This window comes from Bubalus kerabau, chromosome 10, assembly GCF_029407905.1.
Source record: "Bubalus kerabau isolate K-KA32 ecotype Philippines breed swamp buffalo chromosome 10, PCC_UOA_SB_1v2, whole genome shotgun sequence".
Taxonomy (NCBI): Eukaryota; Metazoa; Chordata; class Mammalia; order Artiodactyla; family Bovidae; genus Bubalus; species Bubalus kerabau.
The window spans coordinates 107693563-107714307 of NC_073633.1; the positions used below are offsets into that span (position 1 = coordinate 107693563).

Below are 20745 nucleotides of genomic sequence, written 5' to 3' on the forward strand. Positions count from 1 at the left end.
TTAAAAAAAAAAAAAAAAAAAGAACGCTCCTTCATATAGCCACAGGACAATTATCAATATCAGAAACTTAATGATAAAAATACTATTATCTAATCTATACTCTCTATTCAAAATTTGTACCTTGCCCCACTAATGCTCTTTGTAACTACTCTTCCTCAGCTCAGGATCTGGCTTCTGATCACATAAATATTAGATAACAGAGCGCTTTAGTCTCTGACCCTAAGTCAAAACATACATACCTATTAATTTTAATAACTGCTGCCATTGTTATAGGTAGTTTCCTCAGAAAGGTTATTTATATTCCCCACCAACACTGAATGGACACCTTAGAAAACAAAGTTCTCGTCAACTCTTTTTGTTAAAACTGACATTTATTTAAAAAAGAAAATTTAAACACTATTTTATTATTACTTTTGGCTGCGTGGCATGTGGGATCTTAGTTCCCTGACCAAGGATCGAGCCCACGTCCCCTGCACTGGCAGCGTGGCGTCTTAACCACTGGACCACGAGGGAAGTCCCTCCCCAACTCTTGATATTACCATTATTTTTAATTTCTACCAATTTGACAGGCATACTCCAAGATACAGAAGTCCTGAAGGTACAGAAGAAAGGAGAGGGGAAGAAAACCTGAGCATCTGCAGCAGCCAGCCCTGATCCCTGTTGGCGTCAGTCAGACAGGGGGGCAGCGGCAGGGGCTGCAGGGCTGAGAGGCAGGAGAGGTGAGGAGACTCACAGGAGAGGCGTGCGACCCCGGCGGACCCTCGTGGGAGTCTGTTGAGACTCCAGCAAGAAGTTCATGCCAGGCCCCACTGACACATTTTGGAGACACATGAGGAAAGCTTAGAAAGCTGGTACTGGGAAAAAATCTGCAGAGTAATTAAAGTAACTTCCACCTCAGGCCAGGAGGAAGGTTAACTCAGCAAGTGATGCCGGTGTGCCAGACCAGGCAGATCTCAGGCCAGTAAGGAACGCACCCACCACCCAAAGGCGGTGCCGGAAAACGGGCAGGAAAGACTCAGGGGAAGGCAGAGTCAATGAGAACTGGAGAACAGACTCAGGGAGTGTGAGAAAAGAGAGGAATGGAAGATTACGGTCAAGGAACACATCGGACTGTGAGGTCTTAGAAGCGGGACTGGCTTGAGTGATACAGCCCAATGTGTGGCTAGGCTTCTAGTGGCTAAGAATCCACCTTGCAGCGCAAGGGACACTGGTTCAATCCCTGGTCCGGAAAGATCCCACATGCTGTGGGACAACTGAGCCCGCAAGCCCCAACTCAAGAGTAGCCCCCACTTGTTGCAACTGGAGACAGTGTGCATGAAAGACCAGCACAGCAAAAACAAGTATGTTTGTTAGAAAGAGCTTTGGCATGGTGTAGAACTGATTATCAACATGGTTACTAAAACCGTGGAGAGGATGGAAGGAAGCTGGAGGAAAGAAAAGCTAAACCTGATGAATAAATCCCTGGAAACGGCAAGCATGTGTCCGGGAGCCAGTTAACTTTTAAATGACGTCTGACTATCATCACTTTGTTGAGTATTAAGGACTAGAATGGGGAAGTGGATGGTCTTCTGTGAAAGGGCCTGCTGGAGAAGTACCATCCTCCAAGGACAGGAGGTTTGATTTTAGATAAATAAGGCACACTTAGTTAAGATTTAGGGAGCGTGTGCACACGGGATTATTCATAGAGCACAATGGAGGGATTAGTAGAGGAAGATAAGGGAAAGAATGAGGTTGAAGTAGGGGAAGAATAATTCTAAAATCCTAAATACAACAACAAAAAAACCCTCCAAAGCCTCTAAAACAGTAGACTCATACAAACTTAAGCTTTATAGAGAGCATGGTCCACAAATAGATTCATACTTCTCTAATCAAGAGCACAAGCTGGAATCAAGATTGCCAGGAGAAATATCAATAACTGTTGGGGGTCAGAGTGAGGCACTCGGCCCGTGGCAAAGGTCATGAGGAAGGAGGCTCGACATACGCAAAGGCGGGATCGAGCCTCAGGAGTCCCCCTGGAAATCCTCAAGCATCTACCCCCATAACCAGAGCCTGCCTGCTTTACTACTTTGTGCTCCCACCTATACCTCTGACTTTACGGGGGGCTGTCCCCCACCACCTCTTTCGGAGAAGGAGTTAACCTAGAGCTCCAGTTAATAAAAACTCCTGGGCGTGACAAGAGTGTTTTAACCTACAAACTCCTCTGAAGGTTCTCTAGCCTGCCTGACAGGCTTGTCCGGCCACATGTGATTGCCCACAGCCTCCCAATCGTGAGAGGCACGAGATGCTTTAAACCTTCTAAAAACAGGCTCCTTAGAAAAGTTAGAAAACCATTAGTATAAGTATAGTGGGCTGACTAGAAATTGTATTGGTGAAGGGTTTTTCATTTGTTGAGCCAATGTTTGTTGCTAAGTCTCCACATCCCCTGCCCTTACACACATTAATGAATATATAGAAGAAATAAGTATTAACCTTTGATATTAATCACGTTAGACCCTAGGCTAAGTAAATTCTTTCCTTAACTAAAACCCACTACACCCTCACCCTATAGGAATGTAACTTTATCTGGTACCTTTGGAAGGTGGAGTCTTTTTTAAGAATAATCACCCCTGGAGAAATAAGTGTCCTGGTTGACTGACCGCTGTCACAAGGAGAGGGTCATAAATTGTCAGCAGGCCCCCTGGCCAGAAGATAATGTAACACCCCTAAGACCTCTGTATACATTTGTATGAAGCACCTGACTTTGAAAAAAGTCAGGACTGCTGATCCCGCGTGACTTTTGAATAACATCTCAGTGTATAAAAGTAGACCATGGAAAATAAAGAATTGGGATCAGTTCCTCGAAATACTGGTCTCCCCATGTTGTTCTCTCTCTCAAACTCTGGCTGAGTCTTCATCTGGAGCGCGGAGCCCACCATGCTTACTAACTTTGCCTGAGCTTCTAAGACCCGACCGGGGAGGCCTCAGTGTCTCCTCTCCTTCGGGAGAACGGAAGGACGCCTGCGGCATACGTAAGCGGTGCAAACTTCTTGTCTCGAAGTTTTATTGGTCTCCCGCGTAAACCAAGCTACTCAGCCTCTTTTCTCCACTGAATTTTCCTACTGAGCTATCCTCATTCTATTACTCTTTATATCTCTAATTAATATCTAATTGAAGCTATTGTATCCTGATCCTTGCCAACGCTGTCCCCGCTTCGAATACCCTGGATCAGCTGGGGCTGGACCCCAGAAAATAACCTCAGATACACTGATGACACCACCCTTATGGCAGAAAGTGAGGAACTAAAGAGCCTCTTGGTGAAAGTGAAAGTGGAGAGTGAAAAAGTTGGCTTAAAGCTCAACATTCAGAAAACGAAGATCATGGCATCTGGTCCCATCACTTCATGGCAAATAGATGGGGAAACAGTGGAAACAGTGTCAGACTTTATTTTTTTGGGGGGGCTCCCAAATCACTGCAGATGGTGACTGCAGCCATGAAATTAAAAGATGCTTACTCCCTGGAAGGAAAGTTATGACCAACCTGGATAGCACATTCAAAAGCAGAGACGTTACTTTGCCAACAAAGGTCCGTCTAGTCAAGGCTATGGTTTTTCCAGTAGTCACGTATGGATGTGAGAGTTAGACTGTGAAGAAAGCTGAGCGCCAAAGAATTGATGCTTTTGAACTGTGGTGTTGGAGAAGACTCTTGAGAGTCCCTTGGACTGCAAGGAGATCCAACCAGTCCATTCTGAAGGACATCAGCCCTGGGTGTTCTTTGGAAGGAATGATGCTGAAGCTGAAACTCCAATACTTTGCCACCTCATGCGAAGAGTTGACTCATTGGAAAAGACTCTGATACTGGGAGGGATTGGGGGCAGGAGGAGAAGGGGACGACAGAGGATGAGATGGCTGGATGGCGTCACTGATTTGATGGACGTGAGTCTGAGTGAACTCCGGGAGTTGGTGATGGACAGGGAAGCTTGGCGTGCTGCGATTCATGGGGTCGCAAAGAGTCAGACACGACTGAGAGACTAAACCGAACTGAATCATGAGTTTTACTTCTCATTCTAGAAGCTAATTTCAATGTATCCTAACAGAAACCAAAGTTGCAACCTAGTATCAATGAGACAGGTCAAAGTCCCAGGGTAATTTTCCCACTGCCAGGCACAGGGCCAGACACCAGCAAATGTCAAGTATTCATTAATATTGGTTGCATGAACTGAATAAACATGCAATACTCTGCTTACTGGCTGCTGTAGCCACACAGGAGAATGAGGGTTGATTTTTCATCTTGAGTTTATTAACAGGAAAAGTAGAAAGAAAGAAAAAGTTACATGTTGTAATAGCTAAAAACTGCAGTTTAGATGGACCAGTGGACAGGACCACTGTCCTGGAAAAGGAAAACGGAACCAATAATAACTTTACAGGGTTTCCCTGGTGGCTTAGGGGCAAAGAATCCACCTGTCAACCCAGGAGATACCAGAGACTCAGGTTCGATCCCTGGGTCGGAAGATCCCCTAAAGAAGGAAATGGCAACCCACTCCAGCATTCTTGCCTGGGAAATACCGTGGACAGAGGAGTCTGGCGGGCTTACAGCCCATGGGGTCCCAAAAGAGAGACATGACTTAGCAACTAAACAACAACAATCATATGGTAAAAACACCTTTCCTGATGAATCTCTCTTTAAATTCTGATCTCTTCCCTCCTAGAAATGTTCAGAATAAGTCTCAAAATACATTCTGTTCATAACAGAAGAAAAGAAGGAGACCATCAACAGCATGTCTTCGTGACAATAATTATAAATAAACCAGTGAATAAGTATGATATGTTCTCTGGAGCGGTGAGGCACATTTCATCAAGGTGACTTTTATAAAACATTTACCAACTTAACATTATACTGAGATTTATTTACAGCCCATACAATGGAACACCTTGTATGATGCTTGTACAGACTACTGGTTCCTTGATTAAACTAAAGGCAACTTCCTATATGAAAACGATTACATTTCAATTCATTTGTAGTTGCTAAGTGATGATCTTTATATGCAGAATGGCTCATACTCTGTATCTATAAAATATGAATACAAATAATTCCATCACACATAAGACTGCCATGGGGATTAAATGAGCTATTTAGAGTTAAACTTGGGCCAAACATACAGTGAGCATTTTTTTTAAATGACTATTAACTACTGTTATTATTTATAGATATGTTACAATTTATAGAACTAAAAAACAATGACATATTTAATTATAATAATTTTAAAATAAAATTCAAATATATGGTGTCCTGACATCTACTCTCTCAATGTAAGCATAATTTCAAAGCTTATAAATGTTTAACATATATTTCTAGAAAGTACCACAGGGTCTAATTAGTTTTAGTCAGTATTAAGCAAAAGAGAAGTTTTCTTAAATAATTGATATTTTAGTGCAATCCTCAAGTTTTAAAATTGCAGAGATAGCTTGCTTTTATTCAAATGCAAATACATTGCTTTAAAGATTTTTATGTGACAGTAGCTGGAGTGTGTTTCTAAGAAGCATAAAAGTAACAACAAAAATCACATAAATAATGTGAAAATTCAAAGTCACAAAATCTCACCCACTTTAAAACACGAGCATCCTCCCTAAATCCCGCATATCCCGTCTTCCCTTTCCTTTTCCTCTCCCAGCAAAAGTTCTTTACAGAGTGGTCTACATGTCTGATTCGCTCCTTGCTTACTCTCTGCTCTCCTTCCACTGCAGCTATAACAAATTACTAGTCTTGGTGGTCTAAAATAAGACCCATTTATTATTTTATGTTGTAGATTAGAAGTCTGGTGTGGGTATCATTGGGCTAAAATCAAGGTGCTTGCAGAGCTGCATTTATTCTGGGAGTTCAGGGGCAAGTCTGCTTCCTTGCCTTTTCCAGCACCGAAGAAGTGGCTCGTGTGCCTTGACTCACCGCCCCTTCCCTCCATCGCCCAAGCTAGCAAGGCTGCAAATCACGTCTCACCCCAAATCACGTCACTCTAACCCCTCCTGCAGGCACATCTCCACCTGACTCCTCTTCTCCCTTCCTCTCCACTTTTATGGACCCTGTGCTTACACTGGGCCCACCCGGATGATGCAGGATAATCTCCTTATTCTAAGGTCAGCTGACTAATAACTTTAATCCATCTGCAACCTTTCTTCTCTTAATTGTTTGTCATGTAACCCAACATGCTCACAAGTTCTGAAGAAGAGAATCTCAGCATCTTGGGATGGCTGTCATCCTGCCTAACAGAGCCTCCACTCACTTATGGACAGAGCAGTGCAACTTCCACCCCACAGCAGCACAGCCTAGGGTTTAAAACAACCTTATGTTACTAAAGTAAACAGACACTTTTCAGTTTGCAAACCAAGAGAAAGGATATTGCAAGAAGAGCAAAGTGAGACTAGCACAGTGAACACCTCAGTGGTCCAGCCTAGAGGGAGTCCCCGCAAACGGCTATGTCAAAGCCATTTAATTTGGGGTAGTGTTATGTGGAAAAGACCAATAGATACATCAGTAATTTGTATATCATGCTCGTAACCAAGTGACTTGCTCAAGATGTCACAGTTATTAAGAGATGAAGCTGAAATTTAAATCCAAGTCCATTTGGGTCTAGTATCTAAAGACCCTGTATAACCTGCCTTGCAGGCATGCGTGCCTGGTTGCTGAGTTGTATCTGACTCTACGTGACCCCATGGACTATAGCCTGCCAGGCTCCTCTGTCCTTGGGATTCTCCAGGCAAGAATACTGGACTGGGTTGCCATGCCCTCCTCCAGAGGATCTTCCTGACATTAAACCCATGTCTCTTATGTCTTCTGCATTGGCAGGCAGGTTCTTTACTATTAGTACCACCTGGGAAGCCCTATATACATATACCAAATTGGGTACTTTAACATAACATGTCAAATATCTGTTCAGTTCAGTCGCTCAGTTGTGTCCAACTAACTGTTTGAGACCCCACGGACTGCAGCATACCAGGCTTCCCTGTTTTTCACTAACTCCCAGAGCTTGCTCAAACTCATGTCCATTGTGTAGGTGATACCACTGAACCATCTCATCCTCTGTCGTCCCCTTCTCCTTCTGCCTTCAATCTTTCCCAGCATCAGGGTCTTCTCCAATGAGTCAGTTCTTTGAATCAGGGGCCAAAGTGTTGGAGCTTCAGCTTTAGCATCAGTCCTTCCAATGAACATTCAGGACTGATTTCCTTTAGGATTGACTGTTTTGATCTCTTTGCAGTCCAAAGGACTAAAGCAACTATATCTTATGGAATTAACATTAGGACAAACAACATCTGTTTTCAATCAAAATTACTGATTTTAGAATACATATTATTTATATTTCAAAACAAAAAAAATTAAGTGTTCAACGTCACCTCTAAATATTTGCAACAAGTTTTTCTAATCACACTATTAACATCACTGTATCAGGGCATTAAGAACATGGAAAAATTCACTTTGTTGAGAAGAAACATACATTGTTAGTTAGCTGAGGATAGTTCCAGCTACTTAAGACCTCTGCGTATCTAACTTGACTTCATGTTCAACCTCTCTACTGGTCATGGTTCTGTTTTTTTAATGTATTTATTTTTGGTTGCTCTGGGTCTTAGCTGTGGTGAATGGTGGCTCCTCCTGCCGCGGCCCATGGGCCCCAGGCTCAGGCCTCAGTGGTTGCGGCCTGCGCGGTCGGTGGATATGGCACAGGGGCCACGTGGCTGTGGCGCGGGGAATCTTCCTGGACCAGGGATGCACCCGTCCCCTGCACAGGCAGGCAGACTCTTAACCCCCAGACCAACAGGGAAGCCCTACTGTCAGAGTTACACATGCTTCTGTTAACAGATGGAGAAACTGGAGTCCACTGGAGACACTGAGCCTTGGAGCATCACTGAAAACTGCAGACACGACCTGACGGCATCATTCTCCACTGAGGATGCAGGGCAACCATGCAAGGACCTGGCCCGCTTTCTACGTGACGGCATCATTCTCCGATGAGGATGCAGGGCAACCACGCAAGGACATGGCCCGCTTTCCAAGGCTCCACCTTGTTCACGCAAACGCATGGAAATCTGATGGCAGGAGAGGAAGTGGCCACTAAACCGACAGAAAGAAGGGCTAAATCCTGGGTCTCCTGCGTCCAAAGAAAGCTTCTTTGCTTCACTTTCACCCTCCAAACACCTACTTAAATCTAGTAACGCTCTGACCCATCTCCAGTCATTTAGCCTTTTCATCTCAAATTCTCTTCAGAACTTCTCTGGTTCATATTTCTTATGGTGGCAATTTCCAAAGAGCTAACTGCCATTATTCCACATCCCCCATCATTCAGGACCGCCTCATCCCCAGCCAGGTCCTGCTCTCCATCTTATTCTTCCTTCCTACAGCTTCTCCTCCTCCTTTGGGACCCCTCGCGTCCATCAACCCCACGTGTCCGGTCCGCACTCCGCAGTGCTTCCTCCCCGCACGGTGCCTGATTGCTCCTTTCACTCCTCCTGAATCTCAGCAGCAGGCGGCACGCCATGTATCACACACACCTGAAGGCAATTTCTTTTTAATGTCATGCCGGAGTCATCTCAATTTTTCTTCTGGTTTTAGCTCAACATTCTAATGGTACCTCTTGCAAATGCATTCCAGGGCATCAGAATCATCAGAAAGTTCTGACTGAGGCATAGCTATGTATCAGTGCTATAAGTCAGTCATGTCTAGTGAGGAAGCTCCTTCAGTCACGGTCTGTCTTGCTTGCGCTATAGACGGATCACGGACCATTCTCACTGTCACCGCCTCAGCAAGTAGCCTCATCCCTGCAATTCCTGAGATGAAATTAACACTCGAAAGTGAAACTGTAATGTCTTAAATACCTTTGAGCTCTTGTTGAAAGGGTGACTCACAACGACAGAACTGTCTGGAAGGCGGGTGGGGGCCGTTCATTGCCAAGAGTGCTCCACGGCATCACCTTTATAAGGACCTTCGTGATTTGCTTCTTTAGTGTCTTCTGAATTCTACTGATTAATCTGACAGTTTACACAGTCACAGATCAGCTGGTGTTTTGACAAAATTATAACTTAGCGACAAAGAAAAATTGTTTTCCCAGATTATTTTCCACATAGAATTCCCTCCCACTGACAGCTGAAATGAATATGAGTGTTAAGAGAGAGAAGGAGAACAGATGAAAATGTTTATATTCCTTGCTGTAAGCAGGCAAAGAGAGGTAAAAAAAAAAAAAGTTATAAAAAGAGGAATGGGCTCCACGTTGTAAGATTTGGAGAGGCTAAAAAAAATATAAAGAAAAAAATCCATCAATCTATATGATGCCATTAGATATAAATTAAAACAAAGCCTAACTGATATTAATGATACAGAATTTAAAGAAAAAAACATAGATGTGACTTAGATGCATTTACTGCAAGGGTCAACAAATTACAGTCCAGAGACCAAACTGAGCCCGCCGCCGCTGGCCCCCGCTTTAGAGGACAGCACACAGAATACAAATGGACGGAGGCGATTCCAAGTACATAAAGCGCACTGTGGGAGACCAGCGCACAGCTCAGCTCTGAGGGAAATGCTGCGCACCACATCTGGCAAATGTCAAAGATGGCATCTGTCAAGATAACACTCACATGTAATAACCTTATCATTTGGAGAAGCCTGTGCCAAGCAGACAAATTTTATCCCAAAGGAACAAGCCTGGTAATCTCCAGTGAGCCATGAATCCTAGTAGAAGCATGATGGCAACCTGGACCTGAATTTCCATGTCTGCTCCCAAAACATCTTAAAGAACAGAAAGAATGACTGTAAATCTCCACGACCTACTCCCTCAGTAAAACTTCGAGCCTAAGAAAGCCCACACCCACCAAACGGCACGCTGCACGCAGGCTGAGAGACAGCGTGAGCACGGGCACAAATGCGGCTAAACACCAAGAGGGTGATGGACGCATGGAAACTAACAGCCAGAAGATTCAGTGGGAAAAAAGACCCTCCTGACAGCAGCAACAGTGGACTGACTATCTGAGACTGACTGAGGAAACGTGGATAGGAGAAAAACAATAAAACACTCCTGAAGGTGTCAGAAGCAGACTTCAACACATGAGAAGACATACCATGTTCTTGAACAGGAATAACCAATATCATACAAATACCAATTCTCCCGAAATTACTTTTTTAAAATTTAAGACAACTGCAATTAAAAACACCCGAACAAGTCCCCCTCCAAAACTAGACAATTTGATTCTAAAGTTCACATCCAAAGTAAACAAACATGACGGAACCCCCCGAAACTCTGAAAAATAATAGACATGAAAGACAAAGGGGGTCTAGCCTTTCTGAGTATTAAAACATATTGTAAAACTGATAAACTAGAACATGGTAATGGCATATGATTCAACAGAACAAGTCAGTCAGTCAGGAAAGACATGAATATATATGAGAATTTAAGATATGTAAAAGGCAGCACCTCAAATCAGTATAAACCTGGACTTTTTAGTGTGTGGTGTTGGGATGTTCTCCATGCAAAAAATAAAACCATACAAGCACTGGAAAAATACTGGTGAATTCCTTACAACCTCAGGAATGTGCGATCTTTCTAACTATGACTTAAACTCCCTAAGCCATAAAGATCTTTTTAAACAAATTCTATTCCATATAAATTTAATTAAGTTTTACATGGTAAAACATCATAAAGTCAAAAGAAAAGTGGAAAACAGGGAAGGATTTACTGTGACTATTACAAATGATTACTCTCAAAGCTCCTAGAAAACTGAGATGGAAACAAACGGGCAAAGGGGACAGACAGACAAGGTGCAGAGAAAGACTCAGGACCTTTTAAACGTGCGAAGATATGTCCAACCCCACAAAAAATTCAAATCAGCTCTACACTGAGACACCACCTATCTATGAGACAGACAAACATCCAGAAGTTTGACAGTATGCTTTGTGGAGAAACAGGTACTCTAACACAATTCTAGTGGGAGTGTAAAGGGCACAACCCCTGTGGAAAGGCATGTGTGAAGTTACAGATGCAAAAATACAGATCGAGCAACCTCTTCCCATGAATTAAGGCTAGCTTTTTTCCTACGCAAGTGGGAAATGACATTCACGAGTTGTGTACTCTGGATCAAAGGGTAAGACTGGAGACCACCCAAGGATCCACCCTAGAGGACTGATCGGGTGTGCTACGGAGTGGAATGGAAACCTGTGCAGAGACAAAAAAGAACAGGGAAGAGCTTTATAAACTAATAAAGCGTGAACCCAGGATACCCTGTGAAGTGAAAACAAGAAAGGCCAGAGCAGTGTACAGAGCAGGCCGCCTCTGGTTACAGCTGAAGACAACTGATTATCAGGGATCCTGAAACACAGCACCATTTGAATGTTCTTTAACTTCTTTCTTTGAATACTGGCAATTAAAGGGACTGCATCTGGTCTTTCCATTAGAAACTATATCTCAGGATCTCAGGGTAAACAAAAAATTACAGTGGATGAGACAAAGCCATACTTTTTCAGAAGAATGCCAACTAATAGATGTAGAAGAAATGACAGATTTAGAAAAATCACCCTTTAGTCAAAAGGTTCAAAATTCCAATTATAAAATAAATCAGTCATGGGGATATAATGTACAGCAGGGTGACTATAGTTAATAACACTGGATTGCATATTTGAAAGTTTCTGAGAGAGTAAGCCTTTAACATTCTCATCACAACAACAATTTTGTAACTCACAATGAAACAGCTGATTTAAGCAATGAATTATGAAGTGTTAAATGTTAAAACCATAAAGTATCAAAACATCACAGATTATTTTCACTTCCAAGGGAAAAAAAAACATAACTCTATTACAAACAGATCAGATGAGCACCTCTGTAATTTAGTCTGAGCATCACTAACAACCAGATCGTCGGTTTCTGCACTGTGATATGGTGTATTCCAGCAAAAATATCTAATGTCCATTTATGAAGACTTGAGGTCCAATTTCCCAAATACTGGAATTCAGCAGAGGAATAAGCTAAAGTCACTATATGTTTTCAGATCAATAAACCAAGGATATAAAAAAGGGAGCATTCCAGGTTGAGGGACTTCAAGCAGACAACCAAGTGAGTGCTCCTGGTTTGAACAAACCAGCTGCACAGGATTTTATGGGACAATGAGTGAAATGTGAGCACAAACTTGTGTGGTGGACGGCCACAAAGCCTTTGCAGTCGCCACATTATGAAGCAAGTCCACTGAGGATGCGGAGAGAAGGGACCCTTGTGTACGGTTGGTGGGAATGTGAACTGGCGCAGCCACGATGCAGAGCGGTATGGAGCTTCTTCAAAAAATTACAAACAGAGCCACCATACGATCCTGCAACCGGCTTCTGAGTGTTCATCTGAAGAAAACAAAAGCACTAACTTGAAAAGACACGTGGGCCCTCATGCTGACTGCAGCGTTACTTATAACGGGAGACAGAGACACACCCTAAGTGTCCATTAATGAACGAACGACCAAACAGAGAAAATGTGGGCTATGTGTGTGCATGTCTGTGTGCATTTCTACACACACATGAAGTGGAATATCATCTGGCCATAAACATGAAGTCTTGCCATTTACAACATCATGGATGAATCTTGAGGGCATTACGCTAAGTGAAATAAGGCAAACAGAAAGACAAGTACCATATGATCTCACTTATATGCAGAATCTAAGAGGAAGAAACAAAGAGTAGACAGCTCCAGAGGTGGGAGCTTGGGGCATGGATGAAATGTGTGAAGGCAGTCAAAAGGGCAAACCTCCAGGCATAAAACAAACCAGTTACGGGAATGGAACGCACAGCGCAGTGGCGATAGTTAATAACACTGGACTGCATATTTGAAAGTTCCTACAAGAGTAGACCCTCAAAGTTCTCATCACAACAACAACGAATAATTCTATAACTATGGGTGGTGATGGGTGTTAACCAGGCTTACTGCGGCGACTGTTCTGCAATACATACAAATATCAAATCATTATGTTGTACACCTGAAGTTAATTTACAGTCATATTGTATGCCAACTATAATATATAATGTTGTATGTCAATTATATATATATGTGTGTACAAAAATATTATTTTTAAAAAAGACATGACAAGAAGCCGAGCCTGCTTTCCTACTCATTAGACCTGGGCTGGTTCTGCACTGGAAGTGAGGCTGTGTGAGCTTCAGGGCCTCAGAGCGCCTCCTGACCCCTCCCTTCGCCCTCCTGGCTGTCTGCACAAGCCGCCCCGAGGCGGCCACGATGGGAAGAAGCTGATCTGCCGCACTGGGGGGTGAGAGCCACATGCAGAGGAAGAGAGGGTCTCAGCCAGAGCAGCAGCAACTTTCAGACATGGGAATGACACCAGCTCAGCCCTCAAGCCCAGCCAGCCCTCCACTCTCTACCACGTGAGCAAGTCCAGCCAACCCAGAGCATCACGAGAGAACACGTTATTGTTTAAGCAATGAAATTTTAAAGTTACGTGGCAACAGACAAATGAGTATCACCAGATATTAAGTGAAATGAAAACTCATTAACCAGGAAAGATAGACATCCTTAATATATCAAAAGAAAAAAAGCTGGTTACCAATCCCTGTACAGGACAACTTCATCGTAATAAAGTGCACACGCATGCAGACACACAGACGCGAAGGCCTGGAGGGACGCGCTGAGGCGGTGACAGAGAGGTGTCAGGAAGGAAACCCTCGTCCTGAAAATGCTTTCTTGTTTTTGTTTTGCTACAGTTTCTACATGCATGTATCTGCTTCTGCAGTAACAGTGAAGGTTTTTAAAGGGTCTATAATGTTTGTTTATTCATCAGAACAAAGGTCAGCCAGCTGGATCCCTGAAAAGCTTGCTTGACATATGAACTCTTGCTATTAATCTCTAACAGTACACAAAACCTAGATAAAGTTAATCAACACACCTTTAAAGACAGTTACGGGCTGAAACGGTCTCCCCCAAATGCACACGTTGAAGTCTTAGCCGCAGAACCTCAGAATGTGACTGTACTGGTGTCGGGCCTTTAAGGAGGCAACTAGGTTGTTAAAGTGAGGCCATCGGGGCAAGCTCTAATCCAGTCCTCACCAGAAGAGAAAACCTGAACACAAAAAGCAACACTGCAGAGGGTCAGCCATGTGCAGGGGTGGTCAGAGGGGCCTCTGCGAGCCGGGGCGAGGCTGGGCCAGGCCCTCCCTCACGGCCCGCACGGCAACCTCCCACTGGTGCCGTGGTGCGGGACGTCCAGGTACTGGAACCGAGAAGGAAGAAACTTCTGCTCAGTAAGCCACCCGGTCTTATATTTTGTCATGATGGCCCTGGCAGACTGAGACCGTATTTGGAAGACTGACCTAGCATGCGTTCCAAGCACTGCAAACAAACAACAGAACCAGAAAAAACAAAAATGAAAAAAGTTTAATAAAGTCCCATTCAAGATTTCTGAAAAGTTTTGTCTTTAAAGTCAAATAGCAACTACAAACACGCACAAAGAGGAGAGTAAAGGCATCTGTAGGGAGAGGAGGTAGAAGGCAGGCCTTCCAAATGCGCTGCCTGCCTCACCTACGAGGGACAAGGCCACGGTCCAGTCTACATTCTGCTCTTGAGCTGCCAGAAGAGATGGGCTCTCTCATTTGGGTTTGTATTCATTTATTTGTGGGCCACTGACAAAGAGCAAAAGTAACAAAGAAGCAACAACAAAAAGAGCAACATTATCAAGGACTGTTTTTTAATCAAAACCAAAATATTCCACTCATCTACTTTGAGGTTAATAGTGCAGCATTTACAATGAACAACTTGGAGCACAGCACGTCAGGGAGCAGAGGAGAGGCTGCGGGCGGGCAGCGGGCGCAGAGCCCAGGAGTCCGGCTCTCCCGCTCAGGGCTCGCGCTGGTTGTATGAGCTCAGGCATCTGATTTAACTGTCATGAGCCAGTTTATTGTAAAATCTTGTTCACTGAACAAGAAGATCATTTATAGCGAGTCTTCCTAGACTCCCTGAGGCTTCCATGTCAATTGTGACTGGGGGAGGACCAGAAATAAACTATAGGGTTTGTGCTTTGAGACTCAGACTCAAGCCCCGCTCCTCATTTCTATCTGTTTTCCAGTTGAAGGTTTGTGTTTGCACTTGAGGGAAGGGTTCGGCTGCTAAAAATGTTGAAACCATTGTATTACGATGCCCTGTCCACTACACGCTACTGGGGAAAAATACAGAAGGAATTTTATTTAAAAATCAGAAAACAGCAAAGCTGAACAGATACACACACACAGGAGGAGAATGAAGGCCTGAGACACCACGCAGATGGTCGCTGGAGTCGGGACCCTGACCAGACAGGGAGACTATGGCCTGCGGGTACAGTAGATTTGGGATGGTTTAGGGGATGCTAAACACTGCAAACTGGGCCTCAAAAAATGAATGCAATTATAGACAGCATTAATAAAAGTATAATTTTCAAAATGAGAGCATTTGATAAAGTTGCCAAATATATATTAAAAAGTCTATTTGTATCACTAATAATTGGAGAAAACAAGGGGCACTGTTAGACAGACTTCACGATTCAGATCTGAGTTCAGATCTTTATTCTCAAGCTTATACAAGATAAGTGACTGCAGGAAATGCAGCTTCCAGCACCTCAGCACCTCTAATGAGAGGCAGGGCTGCTGTGGGGGTTAGTGATAACTAGGACTCCACCAAGCAGAGGGCCAGCACACCGAAGGGACGAGAGCCGGCTATCCTCACAGAGCACTGTGTGTGAAATTCCACCTCACTTAATCCTCACAGGAGATCAGTACCAGGGTATTATAATACGTAAGTGCAAGTTCTCACAAGGATGGGACTACAAGGGTAGCAGAAGATATATTCTATGATGGAGGAGAGTAACTCTAGCAGTACTGCCATTTACTTCCAGCAGGAAGAGAGGACGGTACAACTTTTCTGAAAAGAAATCTGGCCAGATTTCAAATCTGCACAGGGGACATTTCTGAAGTCCACATACTCACAGCAGTCCAACTCTATCTGACAGGACTTCCCTGGTGGCTCAAGTGGTAAAGAATCTGCCTGCAATGCAGGAGACCAGGGTTTGATCACCTGGTTTGGGAAGATCCCCTGGAGAAGGGAATGGCAACCCACTCCAGTATTCTTGCCTGGAAAGTTCCACAGACATAGGAGCCTGGCGGGCTGCAGTCCATAAAGGAAAGGATTCAGACAGCGTCTGTGGGTGGGAACGGGAGTGGGCAGAGTACTGATGACTTGTGGGGCTCTCCCTTAAAACCAGGCTTTTCACTAGAAAAGCAAAGCATCTCTAAGAAAAATCTTTTCTTTTTCCTAATTACTGATTTCCATAAATATACCCTTGTTGGCCCACACCTGTACGTTCCTGAGAGCTGTGGCCCACTTTCCCATTCAGCTCCTCACATTTGAATAGAATTTACCGCCCAGGGAGGCAGCCACCCAAATGACTCCCGTGTTCAAGATTAAAAAGGAGTGTGAAAAAGAGGCCCACAAATTTCTTCAGGCCAGGAGGTCCCAAATCCAGAGCAATTCCGGATGTTCAAGGAAATGCCACCATGGAGAGAAGAACGGAAGTCAAAAGATTTCATCTCTTCTTTTGTTTTTTGAAGATTTTTTTGTTTTGATGTGGACCATTTTTAAAGCTTGTGTTGAACGTGTCACCATATCGCTTCTGTTGCTCACGTTCTTGTTTTTTTGGCCGTGAGGCATGTGGGGTCTCAGTTCCCCGAGCAGGGGTCAAACCCTCACTCCCTGTTTGGAAGGCAAAGTCCTAACCACTGGACCACCAGGAAGTCCCAAGACTCCTCTTCTAAGTCTGAAGTGTGCCACCCTTTGGGCAGGTTACAACTCAGGGCCCAGAGTGTGCGTGGCAAGCCGGAGTGAGCCGAGGAGCGGCACTCACCTAAGATGAGGTGGAGCTTGGTCTCCGTCTGGAAGGCGTAGTGCAGCGTCACCAGGAAGGGCGACTGCCGGATGTGCTCCAGCACCTGCCGCTCCGTCCGCGTGTGCTCTGCGCTCTTGGCCTTCTGCACTATGGTGGCCTTCTTCAGAACTTTCATGGCATACAGCTTTCCAGCATCGTGGCCACTTACTTTACGCACAAGAAACACCTTTCCGTAAGCTGAAAATGAAAAGAAAAAAATCAGAAGATTATTAAAAGGGTACCCAGGCAGAGTGGTAACTGAGTGCAGACTGAAGGTTAACAGTGCACAGAGGAACATTCTCTGGATGAAAAAGGACCCTTAGTGCCGTTTCTGATAGTTCTTTTACACCTTTCTTCAAGTTTATGCCAGACATCTCTAGGTCTAACCCTCAGACGCAGGTATCTCACTCCTGCTGACGAAGGGAGGCTTTCACCCTTTTACCGCTCTTCTCGCCTCAGGGTGCTCAGCTGTAGGAAACAACTGTTATCATGGCCAATTAACCACAGTCCAATTCTGAGCAACCAGGACATTGCAGACGTTACATAAAACCTCTAGGTTTTGCTACTGCTGTAAACAAATACAAATAGTTCTTAACAAGAATCTAAAAAAAAAAAAGTCTCATACACACATATGAATCAAGTATCTCAAGTACTCCTCTATACTTATTTTAAAAAGTCTAAAGCAACATAAGCTGACCTTGTACAAACAAAAGAGATCTTCAGATCCTGACCCAAGGATCAAACCTGGGTGTCTCTCCCCTGCATTGCAGGCAGATTCTTTAGCGTCTGAGCCACCAGGGAAGCCTGTAAAAGACTCTAAATAGCAAGCAATACCAACAGAATCCCCTTTACAGCTCTGAACAGCAGTTCAGAAGTTAGTAGGTGAACCTTGCCACATGTTCCCTAAGTTTGGGCTCAGCTGGGAAAATCCTGTGTACAGGGCCACTCCGCTCTATGTGGAGGCATTGGGGCCATACTGGATCCTGTGCCCAGAGCAGATATCTGTGCTTATTCACCTAGAGAAGCAGGGAAAGGTCAGGAGGAAGGAGGAGGAAGAAGGCAGACCAAAAAACTGATAAAGGGAAGGAGTAGGTCCCCAGTTCACCCCTACAGGGTATAAAGTTTATTCCCTTCTCAAAATGCAAACACCTCCTGGGATGGTTGAGACCAGTCCCACTCTGAAGTGCTTTCATCAAGACCATTTCTGGAGCTGGTCTAAGTTCTGATCCAGACCCGTGCTTCCTCAGACTCTGCCCACACCTCAACAGTGTTTAGCATATAATCCTGTTCTAACCTACCCACAAATAAGGCAGTTTTAAGGGAAGGGCCTAAATATGCATTGGAAGGATTGATGCTGAAGCTGAGGCTCCAATGCTCTGGCCACTTGATGCTTTGAGCCAATTCACTGAAAAAGACCCTGATGCTGGGAAAGACAGAAGGCAGGAGGAGAAGGGGACGACAGGATGAGATGGTTGGATGGCATCACCGACTCAATGGACATGAGTTTGAGCAAGCTCTGGGAGATGGTGAAAGACAGGGAGGCCTGGCGTGCTGCAGTCCATGGGTCACAGAGAGTCAGACACGACTGAGCGACTGAACAGCAACAGCAAAGGGATGGGCTCTTCGCCGGGGACGTCATTTGGTTCAGGACGTGAGGAAGTAAATGAGTGCTGACTCGTGATATATGATGGACAGAGAACGGTGGTAACATTCGTTAGAAGGGAGGGAAGACACTCACTAAGGACTAGGCGATGCAGGCTCTATGCTAAACACACTCCATACAGTGCCTCGCTCGCTCAACAGCCAGTGAGGTTGGTGCTTTCAGTAACCCCATTCTGCAGAGAGAAGTGCAAAATGGAATTACCGAAAGGATGTGGCCAGAGTACTTGGGTAAAAAGTGGCAGAGCTGATTCAAATGAAAGCACTACACAACTAACCGTTAAGTGCTCTCTTTTTAAAAACAGACATTCTTCATGAGTACTAGAAATTGGATGGTGCGGATTTTAATAAAATCTATACCATAAACAAACTGAACATACCCTGGACTATAGAAAAAGTTAACAAATGGGTTGTGTCTTGTATCGAAAATAAAATGATTACAGATTGAAAGTTTAGTAAGGCAGAAGTGAACCAAAAAATAAAAAGTCAAAGCATTGTTAGAACCTAACAATCCATTCAGAAGCAGTGAAATGAAGCTGGAGAATATTCTAATGAGTACTTACTACATCTTCCATGGAATAAGGTTCCACAGAAATCCGGAAGAAAGTCAAGTCCTCTAGAAGGACCATGTTTTTGTGTTCCCCTACACACACAAGGCACCTGCCCTAAATTTCTGTGCTGAGATTCCTGTCTCCAGACTGTTATGGTCCTTAGAAATTGCTACCCGTCTGTCTTCTCCAACAAAGAAAATCTTTCTACAACATCATGGGAAGATGGCCATGAACTCCTTCCCAGTGCTCGTGTGTCCTTCAGCCCAGGTGCTGCCGACATGGCAGACAGACGCAGGGTGTGAGCACCGACCTGCTGAGGGTCTGCTCTTCAGAGACTAACCCTGAGACTCCCACAGCACCCCCACGAAGGAGTGAGGGGGTGACCTCCACTTTAGAGGGTCTGCACTTCAGAGACAAACTCCTGAGACTCCTACAGCACCCTGAGAGGGTGAGGGGTGACCCCCACTTTACAGGTGAGGAAATGGAGCACGGAGAACTGGGCCCCTGGCTCAAGGTCACAGCTGCCCCTCTGGCCCGACTCCTAAGACCCCGTTTCGAGCAGCGCTCCAGCAACCTCCCTAAAGTGAATGAGCTCACAGACTAAGAAATGAGGAACCAGACATTAAATAGAAGCCACAATACAGGTCAGCTGTTTGCATGGTAGCAAAGACACAGTACTAATACTTCCAAGTGGAGGAAGTTTTGTAAAGTAGACCATTTTGTGGATGGGGGGGATCTAAATATTCAAAAATGTGCCTTACCTTGAGTGGAAAGAGGCCTTTCTACAATATTCATCAGTTAGTCCTTACACCTTCTGGACTTACAAAACAGAATATTATTCATCTTCTCTAATCTTTTAAATATTACAAATACAGTCACACCATCTCATCTAAGCAAAACGTCCTTACTCGCTAAGCCAATCTAAAAGCAAACGATGTTAAGAGTTTGTACCACTAGGAGGTTCCCTTGAGGTGCACTGTGCATTTGGAAATAACTCTTCTTTGATTTTTTTTTTGTATTCCTTTAAACAATGTCAAATTTCACTTCAAATGACAGTGAGATAGCATCGGATGCTAATGTAGGTGGGAAAATAATATAAAATCATCCTTAATGCCCGTTACACACTGCATGGTCAAATAATAAGCAGTCATCCTCCTTGCCGTGTGATGATAACCACAAGTTTTCCAATGCGTTAAAGACACATCCTGCCATTAGCATTATTTTTAATCTGTCAGGAAACTGTCAGGGGAAAAAAGTATGCTGATGCTCGCAAGTCTTCAGCTTTTACTTCTATAACTGCCATGATTAACTAAAGCTATGGTACTTCTATCACATGGTATGCCAATAGATGCTTACGGCAATAAAATTCAAGAAGTGCCTTACAATGTTTCAAACAACAAATATTTCAGGCAAACAAGATCTTATTTTTGAGTAGACTGCTTAAGAAAAAAAAGAGTTGCCTCCAAACAGCCCTGCTTTCTGAAGCGGCCATAAGGTTGCTGATCACATTGCAAAGGAGGAAGAAAACATTCACTGCTGGAGGGACCTTGAAGAAGCCACCTGTCCTGACTGAGCGGGTCTGCAGGTTAGTGCCGAGGAAGGAGGGAAGGAGTCCTCCCGCGGAAGAGTGCCATCCGGTCCAGAAC

At 44.2% G+C, this 20745-nt stretch overlaps 1 protein-coding gene across 6 annotated transcripts in view; it reads right to left on the minus strand.

The window, feature by feature from the left end:
- RPS6KA5 (ribosomal protein S6 kinase A5) overlaps positions 1-20745 on the minus strand; it is a 195537-nt gene that overhangs the window by 96760 nt on the left and 78032 nt on the right. For all 6 annotated transcript variants that reach the window (XM_055538921.1, XM_055538920.1, XM_055538924.1 and 3 more), the window contains exon 3: positions 16869-17087. In XM_055538921.1, the coding sequence (XP_055394896.1) occupies positions 16869-17087 (219 nt within the window). The remainder of the gene's footprint in view (positions 1-16868; positions 17088-20745) is intronic.